Source organism: Canis lupus, chromosome 8 (genome assembly GCF_048164855.1).
Source record: "Canis lupus baileyi chromosome 8, mCanLup2.hap1, whole genome shotgun sequence".
Lineage (NCBI taxonomy): Eukaryota > Metazoa > Chordata > Mammalia > Carnivora > Canidae > Canis > Canis lupus.
Window position 1 is genome coordinate 55,929,745 of NC_132845.1, and position 12,984 is coordinate 55,942,728.

At 43.2% G+C, this 12,984-nt stretch overlaps 1 protein-coding gene across 2 annotated transcripts in view; it reads left to right on the plus strand.

Annotated features, from left to right (window-relative positions):
* Positions 1-393: 393 nt before the first annotated feature.
* The window catches only part of CACNG3 (calcium voltage-gated channel auxiliary subunit gamma 3), an 85,337-nt gene continuing 72,746 nt past the window's right edge, over positions 394-12,984 (plus strand). The window contains exon 1 of one of the 2 annotated variants that reach the window (XM_072836202.1): positions 394-1,643. In XM_072836202.1, coding sequence (XP_072692303.1) covers positions 1,433-1,643 — 211 coding nt within the window. In that variant the 5' untranslated portion in view covers positions 394-1,432. The remainder of the gene's footprint in view (positions 1,644-12,984) is intronic. The other variant, XM_072836201.1, reaches the window with a different exon arrangement.

Consider the following 12,984-nt stretch of genomic DNA (forward strand, 5'->3'; position numbering starts at 1 on the left):
TATGCGTACAGCAGAGTCTACATACACACAGCTCCTTCTGTCTTTTAGGAATACATGATCATATGTATATGAACAGTTCCGGGTCTGATCTGAGCACGTTGTCTCCGGTGTAAACCAGAGCTCCAGAAAAAGGAGGGTAGACATATTGGCTTGTTTTCTGGGGAACCAAATTGAGACAGACTATACACAGATGTGCCTGTGACAACACTTTTTACCCGCCCAAGTGAGACACAGATCCGTCGCCCGGAGTCGCCGGTCCCTTTAAGAAGACTCGGTGTTCCCCAGTGGGCTCCAGCGGAGCCCGCAGCAAAAGGCAAACTTGCCTGGCTCGGGGGTTGGGGGGCGGTGGGGGGGGGGGAGCCGCGCTGGGTGGGAGCTGAGAGCGCGCCAGAGTGCGCTGCGGGCTTCTTTCCCCTTCCCCTTTCCTTAACCCTTCCGGGAGCGGAGGAGCAGGGTGATGCTGCAGCGCCGACGAGCCGAGCCGGGGCGCTGACTGCCCTGGGCTCCGGAAACTTTGCGCTGAGCGTGGGATTGACTAGGCAGAGCCGAGCCGGCTAGCTGGCCTGGAAAGGGACGGGGGGAGGGCGGCTGGAGGGAGGTGCGACCCTTCAGCACCCCAGGTCTCAAGCCCAGGGGCTAGAGAGGCGGGGGTGCAGCAGCAGCAGCAGCAGCAGCAGCAGCAGCAGCAGCAGCAGCAGGAGCGGAGCTGTCCCTTCAGCACCACGGACCCAACGCCTGGGCGTTAGGGAGGCGGAGGCGGGGCAACAGGCGGGAGCTGTCCCTTCAGCACCGCGGACCTCTGCCCTCCGATGAAACCGCCCGGCCCCCTCCCCAGGACTCTGTCTTTTCTCCAGTTTGAGCGGGGGTGTCAGGAGCAGGCGGAGAGCTTTCCTGGGAGGCTGGGGAAGCAATGAACACTCTTCTCAGCGACTCGCCTCCCAGCAGTGCTATTTTTTGCCATCCGCCCTCACCCCCAGCACACGCGCTCGCACACACACGCACGCACGCACACACACACACACATAGACCTCTCTGGATTTCTTTGCCTTGAGTCTCCCGAGGCTGTGAGGAGCCAGGCGCATCTCAAACCGAACTGGCAGCTCCAGGCTCTGGAGCCATGCCCTGCACGGACCCTCATCTTTACCAAGCTCCTGAGGAATGAAAGGAACCCAGGGATCCTCAGAAGGCAGCAGTGATGTGGACCAACCCCCTGGAGCCTGCACCCTTCCAAGGGCCATAGGCGACCCAGGGAACCGGAGAGAGCTCCAGACAGGAAATCCCAGCTTTCCTAAAGTCTCTGTGGATGCTGACAAAAGGAGACCCGAATTTTTGGAAGAGCCTGCCCTAGGTTACCCAGCTGCAGAGTGATTTTCCCCTCTGGCATTGAACCTACCCCTCCAACCCCCAGCCATCCAGAGTACCATGAAGAATTATGAGGATGTGTGACAGAGGTATCCAGATGTTGATCACCACTGTGGGAGCCTTCGCAGCTTTTAGTTTAATGACCATTGCAGTGGGCACGGACTACTGGTTATATTCCAGAGGTGTGTGCAGGACTAAATCTACAAGTGATAATGAAACCAGCAGGAAGAATGAAGAAGTAATGACCCATTCGGGGCTGTGGAGGACCTGCTGCCTAGAAGGTATTTACAAATTCTTCTCAATGGCCCCAAATAATGCAGTTTCTGATATTCTAATATTCCAGTAGGTGTTTGGGGAAATGGAGGCAGTGATGGGGAAAGATGAATAGTTTGAATTTTTGCTGAGAATGTGCAGATGCCCAGATTGTTCCCAGCAAGACTAATGCTGTGTGGGATGAAGAGGTTTGGTCTTGTTGGTTGTTTTTGGTTTAAGCTTCATGAGATGAGATTTTGTGGCACTCTAGGCAGCTTCTGCAGTTGAGCAAAGTCTTCAAATCCAAAATTCCTAAGCATATTGTGAATTGCTTTGATTTGTGGCTTGAGATGGGGTCTTTGGCTCTGCTTTAATTGCATTTTAGTGGTGGAAGGGGAGGGAAAGTGAGGGAAGAAGAGAGAGGAAGGAAGAGAGAAAGAGAGGGAGGGAGGGAGAGAGAGAGAAGAGACAGAGGGACAGAGACAGGCAGACTGTGACCTAGGCTGGCACACTTTGAGCTATTTCCTTATTTCTAACACAGTCTTAGCAGTTTCTTCTGAGTTTGGTCTAAGTAGATATTTTCATGAACTTACATTGCCAACCAGACAAACGTATGTGAACCCCTACACACACACATTTTAACAAAACTTCTTTATTAATACATGTTTCAAAACAAAACTGAAGTGTTCGTATTTGGTATCCACCTGTCTTCTTTCTTAAGTCCTCTCCAAACTCAACAAATATATTTCCATGACTTTGCATACGATTGATTCTCCAAAAATTACAGCTTCTAATTTTAAAAATTGAGAATTTGCTCTAAATTATGATGAAGAGGGCAGACCAATTTTCAGAATGTGAAGCTCTTGGTTAGACTGTCTCACTATTAAACTCGCTTTCACTACACAAGAAGTCACTCTCAGCATCACTGGGCAATGACTGAATGTCAGTGGTAGTAAATGGAAAGATAGAGAAGAAAATCAAAGCTCTTTCAAGCTTATGTGCCTGAGGGAAGGCACTGGATTAGAGGGGCAGAAGGGAGTTTTATCAGGCTTCTGAGGAATCTGTGAAGCTTGTTACTGTGATGAGCAAGGAAATCTGGGTTTCCTATATGTTCCCCTCTCCTGTTTGCCATTGGTTCTCCATGCCTGCATTCCCACTGGCTGGCATTTGTCAGGGCTTTTTGAGAACTTGCATTTATGTAAATCACTTAGGAAATCATGCTATGACATCACTTGCTAGTGTAATATTGCATCATTCCCTGGCCTTCTTCCCATGTCCTGACACTCTGAACAACTGCTCTCCCGACTGTAGCACTACTACAGTTGATTCTGTTTCCAACACAAATTTGCAACTGGTGGGAATCCCAGGTAGGAAAAGACTACTTTAAATGCAACAAGAATCACTGTACTTGAAGTCAGAAGACTTGGGTAATGCTGCAAACTATCTGTGTGACCTTGGCTAAGACATTTGCCTACTCCAACCCTTTCTTATCAATCTGGGAAATGATTACTTTGGAATAGGTGATCATGAATTAGCACTATCCAAAGCTCTTATTTTATCCAGTGTACCAATGGAAATTTTAGAACAATTATTTCCCAAACATTGATAAAAATCTAATATTTGTAATCATTGGTGATCAGATATGGTGAAGTCATTTACCTTGGGGAAATTCTATAATTCCCTTTACTCTATTGACAACAAAGAATTGAATTACCTTCTGTAAAGCTGTGATTTGGTGGATGCTTTGTTGTCTATATGGTTCTAGGGATGGCATAAAAAATCTGAGCCAGACGAGGTATATATGTAGATCGTGTTTCCGTTATTTCCAGTTCTTCTGCACCTCTTGGAACAAAACCTGGGAATGTACAATTAAAAACCAAATTTGGCTTCCCCCAATAGGGCCTAAAATGCCTAAATCCTTTCTCAGAATTTCTCAACTGATGGTTTCTCTTCTCTCCAACATCATGTCCTACACCCACAGTTTGTACAAGGAATTGGAACCCCACCCAGGCATTCTGTGGGCTTAGTGGGAGAAGTGAGAATTTGAATCAAGATGGAACTGGATGAATCTAAGATATGTTCTTGGTCAGGTGAATTCTTTTGAGAAAATATGTTGCAGTCTTCATACAATTTGACTCAGCCAGGTTTTTGTTTTTGTTTTGTTTTTTACATTTTTTGAAGTATTATATACAGTAACTTTAATGAGTCACAATGAATCTTAAGCTGTATGCACACCCATAGAACCAGCACCTAGATGGGCCTGGCTGGAATCTGAAACCAAGATTTTTCTTCATGTACTGAATATATCAAGTGTTCAAGGAATTTTCAAGGAACCTCTGATTTCCTGCATGCAATAGGCAGACCCCATCCTCTGGATTAAAGGTGTATAATCATCTCTTATTCAGTATATCCCGTCTCCTAGAGTCTCAACATCATCATTTTTCTGGTCCTTTAGAGTCAAAGGATAACTGGAGGTCTTATAGCTCAGTTGTTTTTCTGATATCAAATTAGCAAAGTCTGTTCACCCATACTTTTTAAAGAGCCATGAGAGAATGTGGCGGTTTTGTCCAAAAGAGAATGGTCAGGAGGGACATGACAGCTGTCTGAAAATATCTGAAGAGTTGTCATATGGGAAAGAGATTTGAAATGTTCTATGTGGCCTCAAGGGGGTAGAAGTAAGAGTGAGAGGAAAACAATTTTTGCCTCAGTATAAATGACCATGCAATGTAGAATAGGGAGCTTTAGGTGGTATGGGTTCTCCACCACCAAAGATATTCAGGAATAAGGAAACTACATCAATGTTCCCAAACTTGGCCAGTCATCAGAATCACATGGGGAGCTTTAAAAAAAAAAAAAGATAATTAGGCCTCACAACTAGATTCTCTGCTTCCGTAGGTCTGTGGTGGATCACTGGAATCTGAATTTTCTGAAACTCCTCCAAGCAATTCTGATGTTTAAGCTAACATATATTAAGTATTTACAATGGAGCTGGCAACAATTACATGTGTTAAGAAGGATCACATCACTCAAGCAAGAGAAGGGTTGTTTATTTCTTTAACTCCCCAGAATATCATTTATATTTAGTACATATATAATTGCTAGCACTATTCTAACAATTTTGAAAAATTAACTTTTTCCTCTTCAAAGGAGCTCATTTAAATCAGTATTATTATTATCCTCATTTTATTGGTGAAGAAACTGAGCCTTAGAGAAATTATATGACTTGCCTGAGGTCACATACCTAAACCCAGCAGGCACTACCTCACCTAAGCCATGTTGCTTCTGGGAGCATTTGCTAAGAACATGAATTCGTGCTCCGGTGGATAGGTTGCTACTGGTACAAACATTAGCTTGTGAGAATGCCCAGACACATGGGTTTTTCCATTCAGAAGCTTCAGGTCCCCGAACACTCAGCATGCCTGTGCAATGTCTGCAGGGGTGCAGGCGACATCAGACAGGAACAAATTCAGAGACAGCAAAGGACAGATTTTGAATGAAGAAACAATCGACCTATGTAGAGACACCCACACTCAGAAAGCAGAACGAATGCCTGACTCATTATCTGGAAAGCACACGAGGCATTCACAAAGTAGGGTCCCAACTTGCTGTGTGTTTTCAATGGCAGCATGTGGATTTGAATGAGAACATGCTCAATGTATGGTTCCCTCATTAAGAAGACCCCTTGAAGTCCTAGACATGAGCAAAGTGACGTATTTACATCATGGAAAGACCACTGGCCTGGTAACAAGGAACCCTGAGTACTCATCACACTTCTGTCACTACGAGTTATGTGAATTGTGCATATATCTTCCTCCTTTGGGCCTTAGTTTATCCAATTCTGAAATGAAAGCTTCAGATAAGATTAGGAGTAAACAAATCCAAATGTCCATGTGGACAAGGCAGGTAATGTAGCAGTTGAAACAAGCATTTCACTGTCCTCTTAACTCAATTCTGGGGGTAGGGGGTTGGAGAAGTCACTGCACTTAAAAAGATACCTGGTAGCTGAAACACGGTCTCAGAGTGGAGAACAATAGAGAATAGTGGGGCCTGAGGCAAACCAGAGAGCACAAGCCCCTATCCAAGGGACAAATGCTATGTGACTTGAGTTGATTTTTACTCTTGGGAAACGTGTACCAAATTTATCCCGATATTCCAAATATTAAAAAGCCAGGTATAAAATCTCTTGATTTTTAAAATGTGGGCAACTAAATTAACTTTTTAAAAACACACTGTCTGGGACATTTGGGTGGCTCAGTGGTTGAGCGTCTGCCTTCTGCCCGGGTCATGATCCTGGGGTCCTGGGATTGAGTCTGGCATCGGGCTCCCTCCAGGGAGCCTGCTTTTCCCTCTGCCTGTGTCTCTGCCTCTCTCTGTGTGTCTCTTGTGAATAAATAAATAAAATCTTTTAAAAAACTAATGTCTTTTAAAAATATATAAATAAAATAAAATTTAAAAGTAAATAAAGACACACTGCCTGCCAAGCCAAACCTGCCTCATTGTTGAATTTGACCCATGGGCTGCCAGTTTAAAGGTCTTTTTAATCCAAGGGTCTGATATTTCCATATTTTATTCCTGAATTGTTCTCCATTAGCCAATGATCACTTTTTCAAATCATTTTTTAAGAAAATACTAAGAAAATAAAGTCCACTTAGCTTTTAGGACAAGGAGCTTAAAATTATGGAAAAGAGTCTCAATAAACTGCTATTTCTGCTACAGATGGGCCTGAATGGCATCAAACATCTGTCTGAAAAACTGAAAAAAAAATTAGCCAGTCATTAGAAGTTCCCCCATATTTCCAAATCTCCAGATGGTTGACTCTTTTCAGCCAGATGGGGTTGCAGCTTTATTTATGTGTTCAGAAGCCTTCGGGGAAGCTGCAGAGATGTGATTAAGGACACGGATAAGAGAAGGACATAACATTTGTTGAGTATTTCCTATGTGCCAAGCCCTGTGCTGGGTGCTCTCACATGGTAACTCATATTTTTCATATTCCCTATCTCCCTCCAATAGAAGATAAGGACAGGGATCCTTGTCCATTGGGAGCACTGCTCTACCTCCAGAGCTTAGGAACACTACCAAGTAGTCACTTCTCCACTCCTAGATCTGATGCTGCACTTTCCCTTAGACGTGCGTGCAGAATGCTCTTTCTTCCCTACTCTTGACCTCCTCCCTGTTCCTTTCCCTGCATGGTTCCTCTTTGCCTCTAAAGCCCAAGAGGCAAACAGAGGAGAGAAGTGGACTGGAATCTTAAGGCAGGATGTGGGTGAATGACTATGCCTGTGTTTGTGAGACCAGTCAGGACTGGGGAGGTGGCAGAGGTTGAGGTGTGAACATGATAACATTCAACCAGAACATGTCTGTATAGCCATATTGCTTGTTAAAATGTTGAAATACTTTCCTACTTCTTGGTAAACAGCATCTGGCCTAAGTCCCCAATCAACCCTCCCCCTCCCGCCACCACTATAGTTACCCTAGCCTATTCTGGAACCTCCCAGACATCTATGAGATTTTCCAGTAAAGAGTTAAGACCTGACCCAGCAGGGGCCATCAGGATCCTGGCCCAGCCCTATGGAAGCATCCATTCTGACTGGCTAGTCTCACAGTCCTACCTGTGATTAAATATTCTGAATCTTATTCCCAGTTCTATCATTGGTGGAAAAGACCTACTCCTCTGTTTCCTACCTCAAATCTAGCCCCCTGCCTTTTGACTCTAAGATTCTACCCATTTGAAGAAGCAGATGATTTGAAAATAATTGTTTACTTTGTCACTTGAAATTTCATCTTCTGGATTAGAAAAAAGGCAAGTGATCAACATTCCAAGGTTGGGGAAGCAGTGTGGGTTATTAACATGGTGACGTGTGTGGGTTACTAGCGTGCATCAAGGGAAAAAAATACGCAAAGAAAGGGGACTCTGTCGTTTGTTCTCTTAGAGCCATGTCTGACAATCTTACTGAGGGAGTCATCTGATTCTTTGGTGGAATGTAATTTTATTTGTTTTATTATAGATAAAGGGCCAGTGGTATAGTTAGATGCTACTTGTAGAGAGCTTGGAAAGATGCACATAAATTTGCTCATTAGAGGTGCAAATTATTTCTGCTCATTAGAAGAGATAATTTCAAATGTTGTAGATTTATTGCCACCCTCTAGGACATGAATCAGTTTTACATCTAACTTGACAATCTTACTTCAGAATTTTTTTCCTGAAAAATATATATAACATCCTCCTTTGAACTAGCTTTGTCATTCTGCTAGTTCTCTCATTGATGAGTTGAATAAAACTTGACATGAGCGCATTGTATATTTTAGGAAAATTATGTTTCTAACTATTTAAAAATTATACTCTGACATGTGGAAGCACCCCCAGTGAAAGCAATGTTTCTGAGGTTAAAGAGAAGCCCACAAAACTCCAAAGTCGTTTTGCTTTTTCCTCCATCCACACAATCCTGCCAGAGCCCACTTTTTCATTATAGGAGCAAATGGGCTTTTAGTCATTTATGAATTGGTCTCTGACCACAGAGGATATGAGACAACAGCAGGGGTCTTGAGGTCAGGTAGACCTGGGTTCTTAGCTGGATCTTGCCGTTTACTGGCTGCAAACCCTCGGAAGTTGTTTCACCGCTGAGCATGAGTTTCCTTACCTGTTAAATGAAGAAACACAGCAGCAAGCACTTACAACTTTTTCTACTTTTGTACTTATTGCAACTCCTTTATTCCTTCATACCTCTAAATAATGCATTGACCAGTAGTTCTTAACTCATCCTTTTTAGACAATATCCATTTTCAAAGACAAATGGCAAGCTAGCTTTCTTATACCACCTTCCTTTTTCCCCAAAACTTGAGGTTCCTCAGTGAATTACCTGTGCCCCAAGAAGACTCATTCACAAAGATTGAGGGTGCCTGCAGAAAAGAGAGACTGGCATCACATTCCTGGGATGGACGCTGCTTGTGTGCCTACTTCAGTAAAGAGGCTAAGACAGAGGGAATGGCAATGGGGCAGCCTTTGTGGAATGGGGAAGTTTGTAGGCTGTGTGGATCTGGTGGTGAATAGCTGAACTTGAGCCATTCGGTCATTATCCCATCCAAGAGAGCAGCCCATTAGGCAACAAGACCCTGGTCAGAGCTACATGATGTTCATGAAGATGTTGCCCTGTCTTGAGAGTTGGCCCCTGTTCCATTCCCCAAACCATGAACCTTGGCCCAAAGCTGAGTCCATCCAAAGGGAGGAGGGCCTTTAAAAAATGTTCACAGGGTGTTGTATGGTTCAACTGCAGGTCCAGCCGCATGGGGACATGAGTTGCCAGTGACAGAAGCCAAAGTGGGATGGAAGAAAGTGAGTCAGACTCAGATATTCCACACTGGGGAGAGAAGTTGCAGTGGGAAGGTCCCCTAGGGCTCTCCAATAATCAATGCTTGTGTCTCCACAAAAAAAGTCAACATGTCCCCTGCCACACAGAGAACCTGATGATCAGTGTTAGCTGGGAAACTAGTAACAATAAACAGTAAAGGTTTGCAACATCACACAGCTAAGCGAAGTGACATTTTGGCCTTATTTTCTTCCTGCTCCCTGCCACAACACACTGAAGGTGCGCAGGGATAGTGCATTGCAATATGGAAGTTTTAACAGCCAAAAGTAAGTAGAAAGTTATGATCTCCGCCCAAAATATCATTAAGGAAATGAGAGATTGGATATAACACAGTTGAAAGCTAAAAATACAGCCGTTAAACATTCATACTCCACTAATTTGAGATTCTTCAATAAACGGTATATGTCATCATATGTGGTCTCTAAAATTCTAAAGTTGAAAACTCAGTGGTGTATATCCACTGTGATAGATAACTGTATCTCAGCGGTTAGCAAACTATAGCCTATGGGCCAAATTCAGCCTATTGACTATTTTTGTACAACCTACAGACAAAGAATATTTTGTATATTTTTAAGTAGTTGAAAAAATTAAATAATCTCCAATAATGTTTTGTGACATATAAAAATGATGAGAAATTCAAATTTCAGCATCCAAACTTCTGAATGTTGCCAATAAAAATTTTATGGAAATTTGTTTTCTCTCTTGTTACATATGTATAACATATAGTATCCTCAGTTTTGCTGCTTGGCCTGCAAAGCCTAAAATATTTACTGTCTGGCCCTTTACAGAAGAAGTTAAGTTTGCCAACTCCTGTTATATCTCACTGGAGAGGCATGGAGGAATCTATAATAACATTTTATTTCTAGAAGTACCCTTTGTTTTCCCAAGAATATTGGTTGTTGTGGTGGTGGGGGGTGGTTGTACTCTTCGTCTTTATCACAGACTCTTCGTCTGAGCAGGGATTCTGTGAATCCTCTTCTCTTTCCTGGAAAACATGCACTTAGCCCTTTGCCCAGGTAGTTCTTCTTTTCTTCCTGAGACAAGGAGAGGTTGAAAGAAAGTCAGTGAGATCCTTCTCTCATAAAGGGCTCCAGGAAAATGCACCCCCTGCCCAGGTACACAGGGAACAACATCTGTCGGGGCTGGCAAGAGGGGAAAACTTTGGGATCTGGTGTTCTGATGACAATGAACAGGACACTAGAGACAGGGTGAAGTAGACTTGATCAGACATGGTCATCGAGTAAGTAAGGGTAAAGAAATTGACATCCCCAAAAAGGAGGTAGTTGGTATTGGAAGCCTACATAGAAGTCCTCCTCTATTTGCTCCATGGATGAAGTGCCGCATGCTTATGAAACTTCAAGAAAAATATTATGGAAACGGGTGCTTTTATGGAGAGAGTCTCATCCTCCGAAAATGTTAAGAATCACTAATGTAGAACCTAGGGCAGAGATGAAAGCTGGGATGACCTTAGGATCACCCAAACATAGGTGGGAATTGAAGACGTGAAAATACACAAGAAGTGACAGAGAAAACCCAATGGGTATGAAGAGGAAAAATAGCAAAACCCTAAGTGGCATTGACACTTTGGGGGGCAGGAAGAAGAGGAGCTGGTGAAAAATAGAAAGGAAAGCATAGATGAAGAAAAGGTTATCAGGATTTGATTTGCATTTTAAGGGTCTACAGAGGCTTGCTCCAAAATGATGTTGATGAACAGCAAAGTCGGGGCTAGTAGCTCTCCAGCCCAAGAGGTCTGCATGAGAGGACTCACTTCCAGGGCAGGTCTGCTGTTCCTCCTGGAATCAGTAAGCAGGTGACATATCCTTATAGGGGGCTACTTCCAAGGAAGCTGCAGGAGAGGCTGGGCCATGAGAACCCCAGAAAGAAGTGCCAGGAAAATAATAAATAGCTGACAATTAATGAACACCTTCTGTGGGCCAAACTATGATTGCTAGGGCAGAGGGAGCGTTTATTTCCAGACTAACCCCCGAGCATGCATGCATTTGTCTGTTTGTTTATCCATCAGACACGTCCTATATACCAACCACTGTTCTAAGTGGGCACTTGGCAAATATCATTTGATCCTTGTTACATCTTTAGGAGGTAGATATTGTTATTCTCTCCATTTTACAAATGAAAGAACAGAGACCCAAAGAGCACATAGTAAGAGGCAGATCTAGGCTTCCAACCCTACCCTGTGCTGCCTTTCATGACTGTACTCCAGGCACTTGGATGAGCACTTAGTGTAACAGATGCAACTCATAATAGCCCCTTTCTACTAGTAGACTTGCTCCACCCACAGGGAGACTGAAGCTCCTAGAAATGAAGTAGCTTGTGCTAGATCGCCTGCTAGTGTGATCTCCAGAAGCTTCACCGTAAACACCACAACAGCACTACCTTAATAGAAGGACCTGGGCCTGATGAGTGGGTCTCTGTCTCTTCCAGCCTGCTCACTCCTCTGTCAAGGAGGGTTTGGTGGCAGTCACTGGCTCTGAGCCACTCAACAACTGGAATTTTTGTGAAAAATAATTATCTCAACCTTTCCCAATTTCTATTCCAAATCCAGCAAGGTCTGGGGAAAAAATGGTGAAGCTAACAAGATTTAGATATTGTAACACTGAGCTACTGAGAAACACCACCTCTGGAGATCAAATGTAAATTTTCTTTAAATGGCAACACCAATCATTTGGAAGTGAAAAGAGCAGAGTTTCTTAAGGGGTTTCTGATTAGATGCAAGTTGAGCAAACCATTGGAGATTCTTGCATTTTCTATATTGCATTTGGGTGTCTGCAAACTTAGGGATGCCATTAGGTTCGTGGCTATCTCACTTCCCAAGGAGTAAACTTGGCCACAGCATTTGTTTCACTTCTTTGAGCTTTTGGGTCTGTGTCAGGCAGTAATCAACTTCTGGCTTAGGGATCGCAGCCTGATACTCAGGCAGCACTCAGAGAGTCAAAATCATCTTTGAAGAACGCAAATGCCCACTAGCTATGCAATAGACCAAAGTACTACCAGGCCTAGTTCTTGGAGACCTTGGACTTGCAGAAGTCAGAAGTGGACAAGTGGGATGAGTTTGGAACAAGCGAAGCCTGACACTATACATCTACCACTTAACCTGCATGTTGTAAGAAATATCAAAAATCTTGTTGCCACCCAAATACTCTACCGACCATATCTTGCTGAACTGGTGCATAGTAGATGCTCAATAAATATCCATTGAATTTGTTGCTTGAGCTTCTCCTAGTGAACCCACGCTAATCACTACCAATCTCAATTCTGGGCTTAAGTGCTAATAAACCATTCTAAAAATAATATACCCTATAATCTCTGCCGTAACTATTGGTAATTCAGTAGCCTGGATTTTGAGGAAGTCTGACTTCACAGTCTCGAAAACCTCAACATTATTTGTCCATCTCTTATTTTCCATTTTTTTTCCTCAAAGACTACCCAGAGTCGTTCTGTAGTCTCATTTCAAAATTCCCTCAATACTCTGGGTACAAACTTGGGGAAAGAAAAAGTAAATATACGTTGTGTGGACATATTGTGGGCAAATCCAGCAGACACTGTTTCTATTCCTTGTGCTTCAGATTCTATATATATTTGGTTACCTGCATGTTTAGGAAATGGAATCTCCTCTACTCTGTATTCTGCAGCATATGCTATTCAGCATCATGCAAAGCTGCCTTGGAATACAATAATACCTACCTGTTAGAATGATTGCAAAAATCATGGGTAACTGTGGAAGCATCCTCTACCATCTCAACTATTATAAAATTCTACTGGCACCTGTGGAAATTGGTTTTGGCATGCAGCAGTTAATACAGATGCATTATTTACAACAAATCGTTGTGACCCTTCGCAAATTACAGGATGGCAAACCAATTAGCTGTTTATCAGCTTAAAATGCCTTAAAATATATACTTCAAGGAAGTCCTGGTTTTTCAAAATATTACTTTTCACCAAAGATAAATCTGGCTTGTGATCAAAATGCTCTCAGTGTTTAGAGAAA